Below are 22,959 nucleotides of genomic sequence, written 5' to 3' on the forward strand. Positions count from 1 at the left end.
AAGGAAATCGGGCTAGAATGAAGGTTTTAGAATGGCCTTCCCAAAGTCCTGACTTAAAGGTGTGGACAATGCTGAAGAAACAAGTCCATGTCAGAAAAGCAACACATTTAGCTGAACTGCACCCATTTTGTCAAGAGGAGTGGTCAAAAATTCAAGCAGAAGCTACCAAAAGCGCCTTATTGCAGTGAAACTTGCCAAGGTATATATATATATATATATATATATATATATATATATATATATATATATATATATATATATATATATATATATATATATATATATATATACAAACCCCGTTTCCATATGAGTTGGGAAATTGTGTTAGATGTAAATATAAACGGAATACAATGATTTGCAAATATTTTTCAACCCATATTCAATTGAATATGGGTTGGCAGACAAGATATTTGATGTTCAAACTCATAAAAAAAAATTAAGTTAAGTTGTTCAACAGTCCGGGGGTCTCCCTTGTGCTATTTTAGGCTTCATAATGCGCCACACATTTTCACAATGGGAGACAGGTCTGGACTACAGGCAGGCCAGTCTAGTACCCGCACTCTTTTACTATGAAGCCACGTTGATGTAACACGTGGCTCGGCAGTGTCTTGCTGAAATAAGCAGGGGCGTCCATGGTAACGTTGCTTGGATGGCAACATATGTTGCTCCAAAAGCTGTATGTACCTTTCAGTATTAATGGTGCCTTCACAGATGTGTAAGTTACCCATGTCTTGGGCACTAATACACCCCCATACCATCACACATGCTGCCTTTTACACTTTGCGCCTAGAACAATCCGGATGGTTCTTTTCCTCTTTGGTCCGGAGGACACGACGTCCACAGTTTCCAAAAACATTTTGAAATGTGGACTCGTCAGACCGTAGAACACTTTTCCACTTTGTATCAGTCCATCTTAGATGAGCTCAGGCCCGGCGAAGCCGACGGCGTTTCTGGGTGTTGTTGATAAACGGTTTTCGCCTTGCATAGGAGAGTTTTAACTTGCACTTACGGATGTGGCGACCAACTGTAGTTACTGACAGTGGGTTTCTGAAGTGTTCCTGAGCCCATGTGGTGATATCCTTTACACACTGATGTGGCTTGTTGATGCAGTACAGCCCGAGGGACGGAAGGTCACGGGCTTAGCTGCTTACGTGCAGTGATTTCTCCAGATTCTCTGAACCCTTTGATGATATTACGGAGCGTAGATGGTGAAATCCCTAAATTCCTTGCAAAAGCTGGTTGAGAAATGTTGTTCTTAAACTGTTCAACAATTTGCTCACGCATTTGTTGACAAAGTGGTGACCCTCGCCCCATCCTTGTTTGTGAATGACTGAGCATTTCATGGAATCTACTTTTATACCCAATCATGGCACCCACCTGTTCCCAATTACCCTGTTCACCTGTGGGATGTTCCAAATAAGTGTTTGATGAGCATTCCTCAACTTTATCAGTATTTATTGCCACCTTTCCCAACTTCTTTGGCACGTGTTGCTGCCATCAAATTCTAAAGTGAATGATTATTTGCACAAAAAAGTTTGAACATCAAATATGTTGTCTTTGTAGCATATTCAACTGAATATGGGTTGAGAATGATTTGCAAATCATTGTATTCCGTTTATATTTACATCTAACACAATTTCCCAACTCATATGGAAACGGGGTTTGTAGTATTATGGTGTGTGCTCGCCTTGATGTTGCTGAAGCTCATTAGGCTTGAAACATCGGCCATATTAATGCACCATTCTGTTGACGAGTCTTGTTAATTTAAAAATGCGGATTGAGTCCAACAATGCTGTTGAAATAATAATAATAATAATAATAATTCACACAAAGTGTTCTCTTTTTTCAAAATTGATGACTTCAAATATTAATGAGCCTCCTGGTCATGTTGGCGCTTTCTTCCTTCATGTTGAATACAAAGAAAGAAGGAGAAGAACAGCAAGTCCCGGGTCTCGGTACAAGTCGGGGACGTTACGAGGGAACGCAGCGAGGGTCTTATTGAGGAGGAGGTGTCAACAATGAGACCACTATGCTGCTTACATGTCGTAGGCGCAGATCTAGTCACGTGTTTGAAGATGTGCACGTTGTCCACTTCTTAAGGTCTTTTTTTCTTTGACGCACTGCAGCCAGAAGAGTCAAGACGTGAGGAAGGGAAAAATGATAATAGAGGTACCATTCACGTTTCAACCAATACGGTACCAATTATACCGGTACTCATTGGTACAAATTTTCGGTCCTTTTCTGTGTGTTATTAACTATTATTGTTTTTTGATGATAAAATCTTATTTGTATTGCAACTTTTAGAAATGAGCTGATAGTGTGAATGCTCCAAACATTCACACATATGGTTTTTAAACCTCCCCTTCTTCTTCTTCTCCAGATTTTGGCGCGCTCTACCTTCCACATTTTTCACCCGATTCAAAGCGTTCCGACTTCAAACTGTTCAGCCTATTCGGGAATCGCGGGCAAATTCCAAAAATTCCCAGATTTCCCAGAATTCCAGGTTTTCCGGGACATTTTTCCCGTTCAAAATGAATTGGCCATTTTTCGAACTTCCACCATTTCCACATTTTTCAAACGATTCAAACCATTCCACCTTCAACATATTCCACTCATCCTGGAAATTTAAACTGCTATTTTTTTCAAGTTCTAAAAAATTCCAGGAAGTTCCATAATTCCTGCTTTTCCAAAGCCCTTTTTTCTGGCGACTACTCCTTCCACACTTTTCAACCCACTTCAAGCGTTCCACCGTCAAACATTCCTCTTAATCAGGACAAAAAACAAGGCTGTTTTTGGTACTGGAAAAATTACCAGTTTTCCCGAAATTCCAGGAATTCTGTAATACCATTTTTCAATTCAACATGTTACTACTTCAACATTTCTCGACCAATTTAAAAAAAAAGTCCAACACCAACCATTTCAACTCATTCAGAACATTCAAGGTTTTTTTTTACCATTTTCCAAAAAAATTCCCGCTTTTCCCAAAATTACCAAATTTGGGGGAATTTCCCATTGAAATCAATGGGATGTTCTTCAAAGTTCCCACATTTTTCAACCGATTCAAACCATTCCACCTTCAACACATTCAACTCATCCTGGAAATTCTGACAAATATTTTTCCACGTTCAACAAATTTCCAGGAATTCCTGTTTTTTTCTCTAACCTTATTTCCAACATGTTTTAGTGCGATGACTCCTTTCACATTTTTCAACCCATTTCAAGCGTTCCACCGTCAAACATTCCTCTTAATCAGGACAAAAAACAAAGTTGTTTTTGGAACTGGGAAATTGACCGGTTTTCCCGAAATTCCAGGAATTCCGTTTGACCATTTTTCAATTCAACGTGTTACTACTTCAACATTTCTCGACCGATTTAAAAAAAATTCCAACACCAACCATTTCAACTCCTTCAGAACATTCAAGGTTTTTTTTACCATTTTCCAAAAAAATTCCCGCTTTTCCCAAAATTACCAAATTTTGGGGAATTTCCCATTGAAATCAATGGGATGTTCTTCAAAGTTCCCACATTTTTCAACCGATTCAAACCATTCCACCTTCAACACATTCAACTCATCCTGGAAATTCTAACAAATATTTTTCCACGTTCAACAAATTTCCAGGAATTCCTGTTTTTTTCTCTAACCTTATTTCCAACATGTTTTAGTGCGATGACTCCTTTCACATTTTTCAACCCATTTCAAGCGTTCCACCGTCAAACATTCCTCTTAATCAGGACAAAAAACAAAGTTGTTTTTGGAACTGAAAAAATGACCGGTTTTCCCGAAATTCCAGGAATTCCGTAATACCATTTTTCAATTAAACATGTTAGTACTTCAACATTTCTCAACCGATTTTAAAAATTCCAACACCAACCATTTCAACTGATTCAGAACATTCAAGGTTTTTTCACCATTTTCCAAAAAAATTTCCGCTTTCCCCGAAATTACCAAATTTTGGGGAAATTCCCATTGAAATCAAAAGGATATTCTTCAAAGTTCCCACATTTTTCAACCGATTCAAACCATTCCACCTTCAACATATTCCACTCATACTGGAAATTTAAACTACTGTTTTTTTCAAGTTCTAAAAAATTCCAGGAAGTTCCATAATTCCTGCTTTTCCAAAGCCCTATTTCCACCCTTTTTTCTGGCGACTACTCCTTCCACATTTTTCAACCCACTTCAAGCGTTCCACCGTCAAACATTCTTCTTAATCAGGACAAAAAACAAAGTTGTTTTTGGAACTGGAAAAATGATCGGTTTTCCTGAAATTCCAGGAATTCCGTGTGACCATTTTTCAATTCAACATGTTACTACTTCAACATTTCTCGACCGATTTAAAAAAAATTCCAACACCAACCATTTCAACTCATTCAGAACATTCAAGTTTTTTTTTACCATTTTCAAAAAAATTCCCGCTTTTCCCGAAATTACCAAATTTTAGGGAAATTCCCATTGAAATCAATGGGATATTCTTCAAAGTTCCCACATTTTTCAACCGATTCAAACCATTCCACCTTCAACACATTCAACTCATCCTGGAAATTCTAACAAATATTTTTCCACGTTCAACAAATTTCCAGGAATTCCTGTTTTTTTCTCTAATCTTATTTCCAACATGTTTTAGTGCGATGACTCCTTTCACATTTTTCAACCCACTTCAAGCGTTCCACCGTCTAACATTCCTCTTAATCAGGACAAAAAACAAAGTTGTTTTTGGAACTGAAAAAATGACCGGTTTTCCCAAAATTCCAGGAATTCCGTAATAACATTTTTCAATTCAACATGTTACTACTTCAACATTTCTCGACCGATTTAAAAAAAATTCCAACACCAACCATTTCAACTCATTCAGAACATTCAAGGTTTTTTTTTACCATTTTCCAAAAAAATTCCCGCTTTTCCCAAAATTACCAAATTTTGGGGAATTTCCCATTGAAATCAATGGGATGTTCTTCAAAGTTCCCACATTTTTCAACCGATTCAAACCATTCCACCTTCAACACATTCAACTCATCCTGGAAATTCTTACAAATATTTTTCCACGTTCAACAAATTTCCAGGAATTCCTGTTTTTTTCTCTAACCTTATTTCCAACATGTTTTAGTGCGATGACTCCTTTCACATTTTTCAACCCATTTCAAGCGTTCCACCGTCAAACATTCCTCTTAATCAGGACAAAAAAAAAAGTTGTTTTTGTAACTGAAAAAATGACCGGTTTTCCCGAAATTCCAGGAATTCCGTAATAACATTTTTTAATTCAACATGTTACTACTTCAACATTTCTCGACCGATTTAAAAAAATTCCAACACCAACCATTTCAACTCATTCAGAACATTCAAGGTTTTTTCACCATTTTCAAAAAAATTCCCGCTTTTCCCGAAATTACCAAATTTTGGGGAATTTCCCATTGAAATCAACGGGATGTTCTTCAAAGTTCCCACATTTTTCAACCGATTCAAACCATTCCACCTTCAACACATTCAACTCATCCTGGAAATTCTAACAAATATTTTTCCACGTTCAACAAATTTCCAGGAATTCCTGTTTTTTTCTCTAACCTTATTTCCAACATGTTTTAGTGCGATGACTCCTTTCACATTTTTCAACCCATTTCAAGCGTTCCACCGTCAAACATTCCTCTTAATCAGGACAAAAAACAAGGCTGTTTTTGGAACTGGAAAAATGACCAGTTTTCCCGAAATTCCAGGAATTCTGTAATACCATTTTTCAATTCAACATGTTACTACTTCAACATTTCTCGACCGATTTAAAAAAAATTTCCAACACCAACCATTTCAACTCATTCAGAACATTCAAGTTTTTTTTTTACCATTTTCCAAAAAAATTCCCGCTTTTCCCAAAATTACCAAATTTTGGGGAATTTCCCATTGAAATCAATGGGATATTCTTCACAGTTCCCACATTTTTCAACCGATTCAAACCATTCCACCTTCAACACATTCAACTCATCCTGGAAATTCTAACAAATATTTTTCCACGTTCAACAAATTTCCAGGAATTCCTGTTTTTTTCTCTAACCTTATTTCCAACATGTTTTAGTGCGATGACTCCTTTCACATTTTTCAACCCATTTCAAGCGTTCCACCGTCAAACATTCCTCTTAATCAGGACAAAAAAACAAAAGTTGTTTTTGGAACTGGAAAAATGACCGGTTTTCCCGAAATTCCAGGAATTTCGTAATAACATTTTTCAATTCAACATGTTACTACTTCAACATTTCTCGACCGATTTAAAAAAATTCCAACACCAACCGTTTCAACTCATTCAGAACATTCAAGGTTTTTTCACCATTTTCAAAAAAATTCCCGCTTTTCCCGAAATTACCAAATTTTGGGGAAATTCCCATTGAAATCATTGGGATATTCTTCAAAGTTCCCACATTTTTCAACCGATTCAAACCATTCCACCTTCAACATATTCCACTCATCCTGGAAATTTAAACTACTGTTTTTTTCAAGTTCTAAAAAAATCCAGGAAGTTCCATAATTCCTGCTTTTCCAACGCCCTATTTCCACCCTTTTTTCTGGCGACTACTCATTCCACACTTTTCAACCCACTTCAACCGTTCCACCGTCAAACATTCCTCTTAATCAGGACAAAAAACAAAGTTGTTTTTGGAACTGGAAAAATTACCAGTTTTCCCGAAATTCCAGGAATTCTGTAATACCATTTTTCAATTCAACATGTTACTACTTCAACATTTCTCGACCGATTTTAAAAATTCCAACACCAACCATTTCAACTGATTCAGAACATTCAAGTTTTTTTCACCATTTTCAAAGAAATTCCCGCTTTTCCTGAAATTACCAAATTTTGGGGAAATTCCATTTGAAATCAATGGGATATTCTTCAAAGTTCCCACATTTTTCAAACGATTCAAACCATTCCACCTTCAACACATTCAACTCATCCTGGAAATTCTAACAAATATTTTTCCACGTTCAACAAATTTCCAGGAATTCCTGTTTTTTTCTCTAACCTTATTTCCAACATGTTTTAGTGCGATGACTCCTTTCACATTTTTCAACCCATTTCAAGCGTTCCACCGTCAAACATTCCTCTTAATCAGGACAAAAAACAAAGTTGTTTTTGGAACTGAAAAAATGACCGGTTTTCCCGAAATTCCAGGAATTCCGTAATAACATTTTTCAATTCAACATGTTACTACTTCAACATTTCTCGACCGATTTAAAAAAATTCCAACACCAACCATTTCAACTCATTCAGAACATTCAAGGTTTTTTCACCATTTTCAAAAAAATTCCCGCTTTTCCCGAAATTACCAAATTTTGGGGAATTTCCCATTGAAATCAATGGGATATTCTTCAAAGTTCCCACATTTTTCAACCGATTCAAACCATTCCACCTTCAACACATTCAACTCATCCTGGAAATTCTAACAAATATTTTTCCACGTTCAACAAATTTCCAAGAATTCCTGTTTTTTTCTCTAACCTTATTTCCAACATGTTTTAGTGCGATGACTCCTTTCACATTTTTCAACCCATTTCAAGCGTTCCACCGTCAAACATTCCTCTTAATCAGGACAAAAAACAAAGTTGTTTTTGGAACTGAAAAAATGACCGGTTTTCCCGAAATTCCAGGAATTCCGTAATACATTTTTCAATTCAACATGTTACTACTTCAACATTTCTCGACCGATTCAAAAAAATTCCAACACCAACCATTCCAACTGATTCAGAACATTCAAGGTTTTTTCACCATTTTCAAAAAAATTCCCGCTTTTCCCGAAATTACCATATTTTGGGGAAATTCCTATTGAAATCAATGGGATATTCTTCAAAGTTCCCACATTTTTCAAACGATTCAAACCATTCCACCTTCAACACATTTAACTCATCTTGGAAATTCTAACAAATATTTTTCCACGTTCAACAAATTTCCAGGAATTCCTGTTTTGTTTTTCTAACCTTATTTCCAACATGTTTTAGTGCGATGACTCCTTCCACATTTTTCAACCCACTTCAACCGTTTCACGGTCAAAACATTCCTCTTAATCAGGACAAAAAACAAAGTTGTTTTTGGAACTGGAAAAATGACCGGTTTTCCCGAAATTCTAGGAATTCCGTAATACCATTTTTCAATTCAACATGTTAGTGCTTCAACATTTCTCAACCGATTTTAAAAATTCGAACACCAACCATTTCAACTGATTCAGAACATTCAAGGGTTTTTTTACCATTTTCAAAAAAATTCCCACTTTTCCCGAAATTACCAAATTTTGGGGAAATTCCCATTGAAATCAATGGGATATTCTTCAAAGTTCCCACATTTTTCAAACGATTCAAACCATTCCACCTTCAACACATTTAACTCATCCTGGAAATTCTAACAAATATTTTTCCACGTTCAACAAATTTCCAGGAATTCCTGTTTTTTTCTCTAACCTTATTTCCAACATGTTTTAGTGTGATGACTCCTTTCACATTTTCCAATAATGTACAGTATTTACCTTGGAGAGTGGACCTCTTTGCTCTCTGCTTTGCCGTCAAATACACCGTTAGCAGCTTCTCAATATTTTCATGGATACATGTCTGCCATTGAGATATTATTGTAACATTCATGGCTGGTGGTGCTCGCTGCGGCACTGGAGCCGCAAACTAATGACAATAAGTTTGAATGGAGAATCATGTTGAATCAAGACTCTATTTTGAATCAAATCATCAACCTGAGAATGGGATTCAAATTGTGAGTCGCTGCGAGGTTGCCATGCCGACAGGAAGCTGTCACCGCTTAACAGGATGTCCTGTCGTCTTGCAGGATCGGCGTGTTGTGCGCGTACGCCGCCAACCAGAACCTGAGCGCTCAAGTCAAGAACATCCGCCGTCTGGTCAACAGCAACATGAGGGACCTGCACACCTTCGCCAACGACACGCCCACGGTATGACACACCTTTCTTCTGAGTATTGATCGATCACGACGAGTGCACCATTAAATATTGGAGTTGCTCATGTTCAGATTGGGGTATGGTGTTTCTTCATGGGAAATAAGTTAATGTCTTTTGTTTTCATGTTAGTATTTAAGATAACGAGCCAGTCCGTGAGTTGATCAAAATACCATCATTTTCATTTAAAACGGTAATACTAACCCCGGAAGTTTTACCACACTTTATAAATAATACACTTTTTAGTTACGTCTCTAAATGGACTAATTGATTGACAGGTTGAGGCGATAAAACGATATCAATATATGCCGTATTTTCCAGACCATAGGGTGCACCGGATTATAAGGCGCACTGCCGATGAATGCAGTCTACACGTATCTCTTATGTGTGACTGCCATCATATTGCAGTCTAAACGTATCTCTTATGTGTGACTGCCATCACATTGCAGTCTACACGTATCTCTTATGTGTGACTGCCATCATATTGCAGTCTAAACATATCTCTTATGTGTGACTGCCATCATATTGCAGTCTACACGTATCTCTTATGTGTGACTGCCATCACATTGCAGTCTACACGTATCTCTTATGTGTGACTGCCATCATATTGCAGTCTACACGTATCTCTTATGTGTGACTGCCATCATATTGCAGTCTACACGTATCTCTTATGTGTGACTGCCATCACATTGCAGTCTACACGTATCTCTAATGTGTGAGTGCCATCATATTGCAGTCTACACATATCTCTTATGTGTGACTGCCATCATATTGCAGTCTACACGTATCTCTTATGTGTGACTGCCATCATATTGTAGTCTACACGTATCTCTTATGTGTGACTGCCATCATATTGCAGTCTACACAAATCTCTTGTGTGACTACCATCATATTGCAGTCCACACGTATCTCTTATGTGTGACTGCCATCATATTGCAGTCCACACAAATCTCTTATGTGTGACTACCATCATATTGCAGTCTACATGTATCTCTTATGTGTGACTGCCATCATATTGCAGTCCACACGTATCTCTTGTGTGACTGCCATCACATTGCAGTCTACACGTATCTCTTATGTGTGACTGCCATCATATTGCAGTCTACACGTATCTCTTATGTGTGACTGCCATCATACTGCAGTCTACACAAATATCTTGTGTGACTACCATCATATTGCAGTCCACACGTATCTCGTATGTGTGACTGCCATCATATTGCAGTCTACACAAATCTCTTATGTGTGACTACCATCATATTGCAGTCTACACGTATCTCTTATGTGTGACTGCCATCATATTGCAGTCCACACGTATCTCTTATGTGTGACTGCCATCATATTGCAGTCTACACGTATCTCTTATGTGTGACTGCCATCATATTGCAGTCCACACGTATCTCTTGTGTGACTGCCATCACATTGCAGTCTACACGTATCTCTTATGTGTGACTGCCATCATATTGCAGTCTACACGTATCTCTTATGTGTGACTGCCATCATATTGCAGTCTACACGTATCTCTTATGTGTGACTGCCATCATACTGCAGTCTACACAAATATCTTGTGTGACTACCATCATATTGCAGTCCACACGTATCTCGTATGTGTGACTGCCATCATATTGCAGTCTACACAAATCTCTTATGTGTGACTACCATCATATTGCAGTCTACACGTATCTCTTATGTGTGACTGCCATCATATTGTAGTCTACACGTATCTCTTATGTGTGACTGCCATCATATTGCAGTCTACACAAATCTCTTGTGTGACTACCATCATATTGCAGTCCACACGTATCTCTTATGTGTGACTGCCATCATATTGCAGTCTACACAAATCTCTTATGTGTGACTACCATCATATTGCAGTCTACATGTATCTCTTATGTGTGACTGCCATCATATTGCAGTCCACACGTATCTCTTGTGTGACTGCCATCACATTGCAGTCTACACGTATCTCTTATGTGTGACTGCCATCATATTGCAGTCTACACGTATCTCTTATGTGTGACTGCCATCATACTGCAGTCTACACAAATATCTTGTGTGACTACCATCATATTGCAGTCCACACGTATCTCGTATGTGTGACTGCCATCATATTGCAGTATACACAAATCTCTTGTGTGACTACCATCATATTGCAGTCTACACGTATCTCTTATGTGTGACTGCCATCATATTGCAGTCCACACGTATCTCTTATGTGTGACTGCCATCATATTGCAGTCTACACGTATCTCTTATGTGTGACTGCCATCATATTGCAGTCCACACGTATCTCTTGTGTGACTGCCATCACATTGCAGTCTACACGTATCTCTTATGTGTGACTGCCATCATATTGCAGTCTACACGTATCTCTTATGTGTGACTGCCATCATATTGCAGTCTACACGTATCTCTTATGTGTGACTGCCATCATACTGCAGTCTACACAAATATCTTGTGTGACTACCATCATATTGCAGTCCACACGTATCTCGTATGTGTGACTGCCATCATATTGCAGTCTACACAAATCTCTTATGTGTGACTACCATCATATTGCAGTCTACATGTATCTCTTATGTGTGACTGCCATCATATTGCAGTCCACACGTATCTCTTGTGTGACTGCCATCACATTGCAGTCTACACGTATCTCTTATGTGTGACTGCCATCATATTGCAGTCTACACGTATCTCTTATGTGTGACTGCCATCATATTGCAGTCTACACGTATCTCTTATGTGTGACTGCCATCATATTGCAGTCCACACGTATCTCGTATGTGTGACTGCCATCATATTGCAGTATACACAAATCTCTTGTGTGACTACCATCATATTGCAGTCCACACGTATCTCTTATGTGTGACTGCCATCATATTGCAGTCCACACGTATCTCTTATGTGTGACTGCCATCATATTGCAGTCTACACGTATCTCTTATGTGTGACTGCCATCATATTGCAGTCCACACGTATCTCTTGTGTGACTGCCATCACATTGCAGTCTACACGTATCTCTTATGTGTGACTGCCATCATATTGCAGTCTACACGTATCTCTTATGTGTGACTGCCATCATATTGCAGTCTACACGTATCTCTTATGTGTGACTGCCATCATACTGCAGTCTACACAAATATCTTGTGTGACTACCATCATATTGCAGTCCACACGTATCTCGTATGTGTGACTGCCATCATATTGCAGTCTACACAAATCTCTTATGTGTGACTACCATCATATTGCAGTCTACACGTATCTCTTATGTGTGACTGCCATCATATTGCAGTCTACACATATCTCTTACGTGTGACTGCCATCATATTGCAGTCTACACAAATCTCTTGTGTGACTACCATCATATTGCAGTCCACACGTACCTCTTATGTGTGACTGCCATCATATTGCAGTCTACACAAATCTCTTATGTGTGAGTACCATCATATTGCAGTCTACATGTATCTCTTATGTGTGACTGCCATCATATTGCAGTCCACACGTATCTCTTGTGTGACTGCCATCACATTGCAGTCTACACGTATCTCTTATGTGTGACTGCCATCATATTGCAGTCTACACGTATCTCTTATGTGTGACTGCCATCATACTGCAGTCTACACAAATATCTTGTGTGACTACCATCATATTGCAGTCCACACGTATCTCGTATGTGTGACTGCCATCATATTGCAGTCTACACAAATCTCTTATGTGTGACTACCATCATATTGCAGTCTACACGTATCTCTTATGTGTGACTGCCATCATATTGCAGTCCACACGTATCTCTTGTGTGACTGCCATCACATTGCAGTCTACACGTATCTCTTATGTGTGACTGCCATCATATTGCAGTCTACACGTATCTCTTATGTGTGACTGCCATCATATTGCAGTCTACACGTATCTCTTATGTGTGACTGCCATCATACTGCAGTCTACACAAATATCTTGTGTGACTACCATCATATTGCAGTCCACACGTATCTCGTATGTGTGACTGCCATCATATTGCAGTCTACACAAATCTCTTATGTGTGACTACCATCATATTGCAGTCTACATGTATCTCTTATGTGTGACTGCCATCATATTGCAGTCCACACGTATCTCTTGTGTGACTGCCATCACATTGCAGTCTACACGTATCTCTTATGTGTGACTGCCATCATATTGCAGTCTACACGTATCTCTTATGTGTGACTGCCATCATATTGCAGTCTACACGTATCTCTTATGTGTGACTGCCATCATATTGCAGTCCACACGTATCTCGTATGTGTGACTGCCATCATATTGCAGTATACACAAATCTCTTGTGTGACTACCATCATATTGCAGTCCACACGTATCTCTTATGTGTGACTGCCATCATATTGCAGTCCACACGTATCTCTTATGTGTGACTGCCATCATATTGCAGTCTACACGTATCTCTTATGTGTGACTGCCATCATATTGCAGTCCACACGTATCTCTTGTGTGACTGCCATCACATTGCAGTCTACACGTATCTCTTATGTGTGACTGCCATCATATTGCAGTCTACACGTATCTCTTATGTGTGACTGCCATCATATTGCAGTCTACACGTATCTCTTATGTGTGACTGCCATCATACTGCAGTCTACACAAATATCTTGTGTGACTACCATCATATTGCAGTCCACACGTATCTCGTATGTGTGACTGCCATCATATTGCAGTCTACACAAATCTCTTATGTGTGACTACCATCATATTGCAGTCTACACGTATCTCTTATGTGTGACTGCCATCATATTGCAGTCTACACATATCTCTTACGTGTGACTGCCATCATATTGCAGTCTACACAAATCTCTTGTGTGACTACCATCATATTGCAGTCCACACGTACCTCTTATGTGTGACTGCCATCATATTGCAGTCTACACAAATCTCGTATGTGTGAGTACCATCATATTGCAGTCTACATGTATCTCTTATGTGTGACTGCCATCATATTGCAGTCCACACGTATCTCTTGTGTGACTGCCATCACATTGCAGTCTACACGTATCTCTTATGTGTGACTGCCATCATATTGCAGTCTACACGTATCTCTTATGTGTGACTGCCATCATACTGCAGTCTACACAAATATCTTGTGTGACTACCATCATATTGCAGTCCACACGTATCTCGTATGTGTGACTGCCATCATATTGCAGTCTACACAAATCTCTTATGTGTGACTACCATCATATTGCAGTCTACACGTATCTCTTATGTGTGACTGCCATCATATTGCAGTCCACACGTATCTCTTATGTGTGACTGCCATCATATTGCAGTCTACACAAATCTCTTATGTGTGACTACCATCATATTGCAGTCTACACGTATCTCTTGTGTGACTGCCATCATATTGCAGTCCACACGTATCTCTTATGTGTGACTGCCATCACATTGCAGTCTACACGTATCTCTTATGTGTGACTGCCATCATATTGCAGTCTACACAAATCTCTTGTGTGACTACCATCATATTGCAGTCCACACGTATCTTTATGTGTGACTGCCATCATATTGCAGTCTACACAAATCTCTTATGTGTGACTACCATCATATTGCAGTCCACACGTATCTCTTATGTGTGACTGCCATCACATTGCAGTCTACACGTATCTCTTATGTGTGACTGCCATCATATTGCAGTCTACACGTATCTCTTATGTGTGACTGCCATCATATTGCAGTCTACATGTATCTCTTATGTGTGACTGCCATCATATTGCAGTCTACACGTATCTCTTATGTGTGACTGCCATCATATTGCAGTCCACACGTATCTCTTATGTGTGACTGCCATCACATTGCAGTCTACACGTATCTCTTATGTGTGACTGCCATCATATTGCAGTCTACACGTATCTCTTATGTGTGACTGCCATCATATTGCAGTCTACACGTATCTCTTATGTGTGACTGCCATCATATTGCAGTCTACACGTATCTCTTATGTGTGACTGCCATCATATTGCAGTCTACACGCATCTCTTATGTGTAACTGCCATCTACTGGTCACACTTATCAAATATATTTTTCCCCTGGTCCCTATTTTTGACAGGGTATAAAAACTACCAATAACTATTGATATTGACCGATATAAAACACTTATATGGTGATAGTTTTCAGTCCTAAGGTCCACTGCATGACAGCATGATTCTGAATGACTACAATGCTGGCTTGTAAACAGGAGTTCAGAACATTCAGAGAGGGATTTTCCATCGGTGTAAAAATAATGATAACATCAAATCCAATATTGTGAATTATTGATTGGTTCAGTCCTTAATAGTCCTGTGTATAAAATATACTTGGCCCAAAATTCACATTCTTTCTCAAATTAAAAAGTTTTTTTTTTTCCGTTTTTTTCCGCAAAAATGTACTTTTTATTTAGGTTTTTTCCCGATTTATATGTGAATAAAAAATGGAATGAATAAAAAAGTCACCATTGACAGTTTCACGGAATGAACCCAGAATGAGCAGGCAAGCCTCCCTCTCTGATGCCTTAAGAGTCGTGCTGGACAACAAGCTGATATCTTAGGATTTTAGCTTGTCGGCTAGCGCGCTGGACTCTCATTCCACGGACGCATTTTCAACTTTTGTACATCTTGTTTGTGTTTTACCAGCAAATCGACTACCTGTCCTCCCAGTACGCCACCACCAAGAACCAAGTCCTCTACGACTTGGACAGTAAGTCTCTTACACCCTTAGTGGTCATTTTGTGTTATTGCTCTTTGTACTGCACACATTTCAGTGACTGAACACAAATATATTCTTGTTTTGTTTACAAACCCCGAAAGCAGTGAAGTTGTCACGTTGTGTAAATGGTAAATAAAAAGAGAATACAACAAATCCTTTTCAACTCATATTCAATTGAATAGACTGCAAAGACAAGATACTTCATGTTAAAACTGGTAAACGTTGTTGTTTTTGCAAATATTAGCTCATTTGGAATTGGATGCCTGCAACATGTTTAAAAAAAGCTGGCACAAGTGGCAAAAAAGACCGAGAGAGTTGAGGAATGCTCATCAAAGACTTATTTGGAACATCCCACAGGTGAACAGGCTAATTGGGAACAGGTGGGTGCCATGATTGGGTATAAAAGCAGCTTCCATGAAATGCTCAGTCGTTCACAAACAAGGACGGGGCGAGGGTCACCACTTTGTCAACAAATGCCTGAGCAAATTGTTTAAGAACAACATTTCTCAACCAGCTATTGCAAGGAATTTAGGGATTTCACCATCTACGCTCCGTAATATAATCAAAAGGTTCAGAGAATCTGGAGAAATCACTGCATCTAAGCCATGATATTACTGCGTCAAAAAGCGACATCAGTGTGTAAAGGATATCACCACATGGGCTCAGGAACACTTCAGAAAACCACCGTCAGTAACTACAGTTGGTCGCTACATCTGTAAGTGCAAGTTAAACTTCTACTATGCAAAGCCAAAGCCATTTATCAACAACACCCAGAGCTCATCTAAGACGAATTGATGCAAAGTAAAATAAAATGTTCTGTGGTCTGACGAGTCCACATTTCAAATTGTTTTTGGAAACTGTGGACGTCGTGTCCTCCGGACCAAAGAGGAAAAGAACCATCCGGACTGTTCTAGGTGCAAAGTGTAAAAGCCAGCATCTGTGATGGTATGGGGGTGTATTAGTGCCCAAGGCATGGGTAACTTACACATCTGTGAAGGCACCATTAATGCTGAAAGGTACATACAGCTTTTGGAGCAACATATGTTGCCATCCAAGCAATGTCTTTTTCATGGACGCCCCTGCTTATTTCAGCAAGACGATGCCAAGCCACGTGTTACAACAGTGTGGCTTCATAGTAAAAGAGTGCGGGTACTAGACTGGCCTGCCTGTAGTCCAGACATTGAAAATGTGTGGTGCAATATGAAGGCTAAAATATGAGGAGGGAGACTGTTGAACAACTTAAGCTGTACATCAAGCAAGAATGGGAAATAATTCCGCTTCAAAGTGGGTAGAGCTTTTTGCCCTGAAAGATGCCAAAACTCCAAAGGTCTGCCAAATTCTCAAAAATGACATTTTCACTCGCTGGGGAGTTCCCACATATCTTGTGTCTGACCGAGGGCCACAGTTCACAAGCCAACTGATGTCCCGTCTGTGCGAATCCTGGGGGGTAACCCATAAACTAACCACAGCTTACCACCCCCAAACCAACATGACAGAACGAGTCAATCGCACCCTCAAGACTATGATTGCCGCCTTCGTAGGGAACCATCATCAGGACTGGGATAAGTGGCTGCCTGAATTCCGGTTTGCCCTTAACACCGCTGTCCTTGAGACGACTGGTTCAACCCCTGCCAGGTTGACTCTCGGACGGAATCTGATGGGACCCCTGGAACGACTGGTGCACAAAGCTCCACCACCACACACATCTGCATATCACACCATACTTACACACACACCTAAAGGAGGAAGTGGAGAGACATGTAGGCGCGTCCAAAGCTCGACAAGCCAGATATTATAATGCACGACACAAAGATGTACACTTTGTAGTTGGGGATCTGGTCTGGATTAGGGCGCACCCACTTTCCAAAGCTTCAAGTAAATTCTCTGCCAAACTAGCACCCAGATGGTTAGGTCCTGTGCGGGTAGAGAAGAAGTTAGGTCCTGTAAATTACAGTATTCGTTGGTTGACTGATAAGTGTAAGGTGGATACTATTAATGTGGTAAACATGAAACCCTATTATGGTCCCCATAAGCCGCTGGCTGGGGGGGGGGGGGGGGGGGGTGTAATGGCCATAGGGGTCCATCGATATATATATATATATATATATAATAAATTGCCAGTCACAGTTAACTTGTGCTCAGCTGGGAAAATAAATATATATATATACTTATTATGTCATCCATTTACTTATTATAAACTGTTACAGGCGTATTTAATAATCATGTTAATATTAAATATGTACGTAAATAATATGTGGGGATATAAAAGGCATCCGGTTCTATCAGACCGGGCGGAAGCGGAAAGTGACGTCACTAACCACCTGGAGCACCTGTCAGACGCAGTGTTTTTTGCCACGGAGCCACTTCATGGATTAATCTTCCTTTTTGACTTTTTTGGTGTGCTTTCCATTGGCCTGTGGAGAACCGGGAGAACAGGGACTCTTTCCAGGAGGACTTTGAGTTGGATGCGCAGTCACGGTACCGTGAGTACACTGCTGCGGCTTTCAAACATTCATCGCTTGCCCGTACGTGCATGTCACGCTACGTGCGTGTCACGTACGTAACTTTTGGGACTTTGGGGAAATATATGTGTTGTATGAACTTTGGGCTGTGGGATTGAGTGTGTTGTGTAGGTGTTTGATTTATATTTGCGGGTTATATGGACGGGAGGGGGGAGTTGTTTGCTATGCGGGATTAATTTGTGGCATGTTAAATATAAGCCTGTTCATTTTGTGGCTGATAGTTATACATGTCTTGTGTTTATTTAATGTATTAATCATTCCCAGCTGAATGTCAGGTCCCACCCGTGACTCCTTAAATGCGTAGTGGCAAAGACTTGGGTGCGTTTGTTACAGAGTCAGTTCCCAAACCTTTACTGAGTGTTGTTAAAAGGAAAGGCCATGTAACACACTGGTAAAAATGCCCCTCTGACAACTTTTTTACAATGTGTTGCTGCTTTTGGGTTTTGTAGATCGACCAGGAAATTTAAGAGATCGGGCCCAGCGAAGCGTTTCTGGGTGTTGTTGATAAATGGGTTTGGCTTTGCATAGTACAGTTTTAACTTGCACTTACAGATGTAGCGACCATATAGTTACTGACGGTGGTTTTCTGAAGTGTTCATGAACCCATGTGGTGATATCCTTTACACACTGATGTCGCTTTTTTTTTGATGCAGTACCGCCTGAAGGGGTCCAAGGTCCGTAATATCATGGCTTACGTGCAGTGATTTCTCCAGATTCTCTGAACCTTTTGATGATATTACAGAGCGTGGATGGTGAAATCCCTAAATTCCTTGCAATAGCTGGTTGAGAAATGTTGTTCTTAAACAACTTGCTCAGGCATTTGTTGACAAAGTGGTGACCCCCGCCCCGTCCTCGTTTTGATGCGCGTTCCTCAACTTTCTCAGTCTTTTTTGCCACTTGTGCCAGCTTTTTTTGAAACATGCTGCAGGCACTGTCTTGTCTTTGCAGTCTATTCAATTGAATAGAAGTTGAAAAGGATTTGCAAATCATTGTATTCTCTTTTTATTTGCCATTTAACACAACGTGACAACTTCACTGCTTTTGGCTTTTGTAGTTTTTAAAATTGTTTTCATTATATTTTAATGTAAAAAAAAAAAAAGTGCATCTTGTTAGGCAGTGTTAAGAATGACTTTGTTGAACATTTCATAAAATACATGACAACAGAGCCTTTTATGCTTTCATTTTCTTTCATTTCCTTTATTAAAACATGCTTTGGTGCTGTTTTATTTGTTTGAGGAGGCCAAAGAAAAGTCATATTTCATATTTAATATGTTTGTGTAACAGACATAGGTCCGCTGCTGGGTGGAAGGATACACCATCAGTTAGATAAGGAGGTGCGACCCGCCTTGGACGCCGCGCTGAAGATGACAGGAGGTGCGTACTTCTTGTGCTCCTCTTTCATTTCCTCAAGGCGATACCAAGCCATGATATCAAAATGGGAAGAAAAAAAACAGTCCTATTCTTCTTGCCATGGAGTGATGCCACTTCCTGTCTGGGACTGCAGCTCCCCCTGCAGCTCAGAGAGATAATTACACTCCTTAGCCAGCATGAAGTGTGTCATGGTTGGCCAGAAAAGTGTGTTTATTCCCAAAAATAGTCCAATCCGATCATATTATCATGCTTACTGTCGATACAGAAATGATTTATTGATATTTTTTGTCAAAAGACACACAAAAATATGTAAAATGCTACTCTTTTGTTTCATAGCCATAGTTTTGCTTACTTTTTCTTTCTTTTCTTGTGCGAAGTGAAAATCGACAGAGCCATCAAAGGTAAACCCTAACCGAAGAATGACCCCTGACCTCTGACCCGGTGTCACGTGACACGGATGTCCCTCCCTTGCACTTCCTTCCTGTGTCATGAAGTCGTTGAAATGTTAAAACTGCACTTAAAAAAATCATTTCATTTCCCTTCCTGATGCAGTTTTAACAAAGTGAAAGGCATCGTTGCGTTCAAAGATGCTGGGAATTCTGCATGACCAGTCGTGTCGCATTTGAAAGTGTTTTGTTTGTGTCCCGCTCCCCTTTTTAACCGTAAAGCAGTTTTTTTGCATAACGTTTTTTTAAAATGCTTTGGATTTATTTGTGCTGTTGCTAGGCAGATTTGTTTTCAACATAGCTCCCGTTTAAAGCGTTAAATACAGTGTTCCCCATAAACTGCCAAGATACCTGTGGCGGTGGGGGCGTGGTCACCATGACATCATCGAGTAATTTGCATAATTTACTACAATGATATAATTTTCTCTAAAAAGGCTCAAAAAATTTATACTTACTAATTAATAACAGTTTTGTTTTAAACGTCCATCCATCCATCCATCCATTTTACAATATAATTACAACACTTTAAGTACATATTTATATACAGATTTGAACAATAAGTTATTCACTGAAATATATTTATTAATTGTGGTTCTTACAAAAAATATATCTTGTAAAATATAAAAGCTAAAATGTCTCTTAAAGCTCTGCCCCTTTAATTAGTGCATAATAAATAATTTAACTTTAGCCTACTACTACAACTATATTATTTACCAGCAACATAAAGTGAAACAGAGGCAGAGGTGTCCTGCCACAGTCAGTAACAAATAAACAGAAAACAGGACAAAAAAAAAAATATATATAAAATATTTGTGGCGGACGTAATTCTTTCGTGGCGGGCCGCCACAAATAAATGAATGTGTGGGAAACACTGAAATATGAAGGTATATTAGGTGTAGGTGTATGATTAGTTACATTATAGATGCAAAATACATGTTGAAAATGAAAGGGTAAAATCATAAAGATATCTTAATAAAATGTTTTATTTAGATTTGCACAGAAAGCTAGCTACATATTGCCTATCAAAGTATTAAAAAATAATAATAATACAGTATTTAGGTCTTGTGTAAATATGTAATAAGAAAACATGTTGAAGGTATACACAATAGAAGTGTGATGATAACCATAGAGTTGTGCCACGGTTTCTTGCAGCCATGCGAGAGACCAAGGAGGCCCTGGACAACGTCAGCGTGTCCCTGCAAGTTCTCCAAGAAGGTGCGGCACACCTCCACGTCCAGCTGGGTTTAGTCCGGGACAACATCAACAACACCCTGGACGACCCCGGGTGTCACGACGAGGAGTCGGACGCCACCTCCGCCCAGCTGTGTCGCAACATCCGCCTGTCGCTGGCACAGCTGCACATCAGTGCCAACTTCACACGGGTACTGTTCCATTATGACTTATATTCTTATTTGACTGTCTTTGTGACTTTTATTCATATTTTACTGTTCCATTATTCCTTATATTCTTATTGTACTGTTCCATTATGACTTATATTCATATTTGACTGTTCTTTTATGACTTATATTCATATTTGACTGTCTTTAGGACTTAAATTCATATTTTACTGTCTTCTTCCATTATGACTTATATTCATATTTTACTGTCTTTGTGACTTATATTCTTATTTTACTGTCTTTATAACTTATATTCATATTTTACTGTCTTTGTGACTTATATTCATATTCTACTGTTCCATTATGACTTATATTCATATTTACTGTATTTATGACTTATATTCATATTTGACTGTCTTTAGGACTTAAATTCATATTTTACTGTCTTCTTCCATTATGACTTATATTCATATTTTGCTGTATTTGTGACTTATATTCTTATTTTACTGTCATTGTGACTTATATTCTTATTTTACTGTCTTTATAACTTATATTCATATTTTACTGTCTTTGTGACTTATATTCATATTTTACTGTCTTTGTGACCTATATTCTTATTTGACTGTCTTTGTGACTTATATTCTTATTTGACTGTCTTTATGACTTATATTCATATTTTACTGTTCCATTATTCCTTATATTCTTATTGTACTGTTCCATTATGACTTATATTCATATTTGACTGTTCTTTTATGACTTATATTCATATTTGACTGTCTTTAGGACTTAAATTCATATTTTACTGTCTTCTTCCATTATGACTTATATTCATATTTCACTGTCTTTGTGACTTATATTCTTATTTTACTGTCTTTATAACTTATATTCATATTTTACTGTCTTTGTGACTTATATTCATATTCTACTGTTCCATTATGACTTATATTCATATTTACTGTATTTATGACTTATATTCATATTTGACTGTCTTTAGGACTTAAATTCATATTTTACTGTCTTCTTCCATTATGACTTATATTCATATTTTACTGTCTTTGTGACTTATATTCTTATTTTACTGTCTTTATAACTTATATTCATATTTTACTGTCTTTGTGATCTATATTCTTATTTTACTGTCTTTATAACTTATATTCATATTTTACTGTTTTTGTGACTTATATTCATATTCTACTGTTCCATTATGACTTATATTCATATTTACTGTATTTATGACTTATATTCAAATTTGACTGTCTTTATGACTTATATTCATATTTCACAGTTTGTATGACTTATATTTATATTTTACTGTCTTTATGACTTATATTCATATTTCACAGTTTTTATGACTTGTATTCATATTTTACTATGTCTTTGTGACTTATATTCTTATTTGACAATTATGACTTATATTCATATTTTACTATTCATATTTTACTGTCTTCTTCCATTATGACTTATATTCATATTTTACTGTCTTTCTGACTTATATTCTTATTTTACTGTCTTTGTGACTTATATTTTTATTTTACTGTCTTTGTGACTTATATTCATATTTACTGTATTTATGACTTATATTCATATTTGACTGTCTTTAGGACTTAAATTCATATTTTACTGTCTTCT

At 38.3% G+C, this 22,959-nt stretch overlaps 1 protein-coding gene across 1 annotated transcript in view; it reads left to right on the forward strand.

The window, feature by feature from the left end:
- The window catches only part of LOC133644895 (prominin-1-A-like), a 162,299-nt gene that overhangs the window by 13,309 nt on the left and 126,031 nt on the right, over positions 1 to 22,959 (forward strand). Inside the window, exons 4-8 of the mRNA XM_062039649.1 lie at positions 8,805 to 8,925; positions 15,582 to 15,645; positions 19,461 to 19,550; positions 19,925 to 19,948; positions 21,146 to 21,375. Coding sequence (XP_061895633.1) covers positions 8,805 to 8,925; positions 15,582 to 15,645; positions 19,461 to 19,550; positions 19,925 to 19,948; positions 21,146 to 21,375 — 529 coding nt within the window. The remainder of the gene's footprint in view (positions 1 to 8,804; positions 8,926 to 15,581; positions 15,646 to 19,460; positions 19,551 to 19,924; positions 19,949 to 21,145; positions 21,376 to 22,959) is intronic.

Source organism: Entelurus aequoreus, linkage group LG28 (genome assembly GCF_033978785.1).
Source record: "Entelurus aequoreus isolate RoL-2023_Sb linkage group LG28, RoL_Eaeq_v1.1, whole genome shotgun sequence".
NCBI classification, from domain to species: Eukaryota; Metazoa; Chordata; class Actinopteri; order Syngnathiformes; family Syngnathidae; genus Entelurus; species Entelurus aequoreus.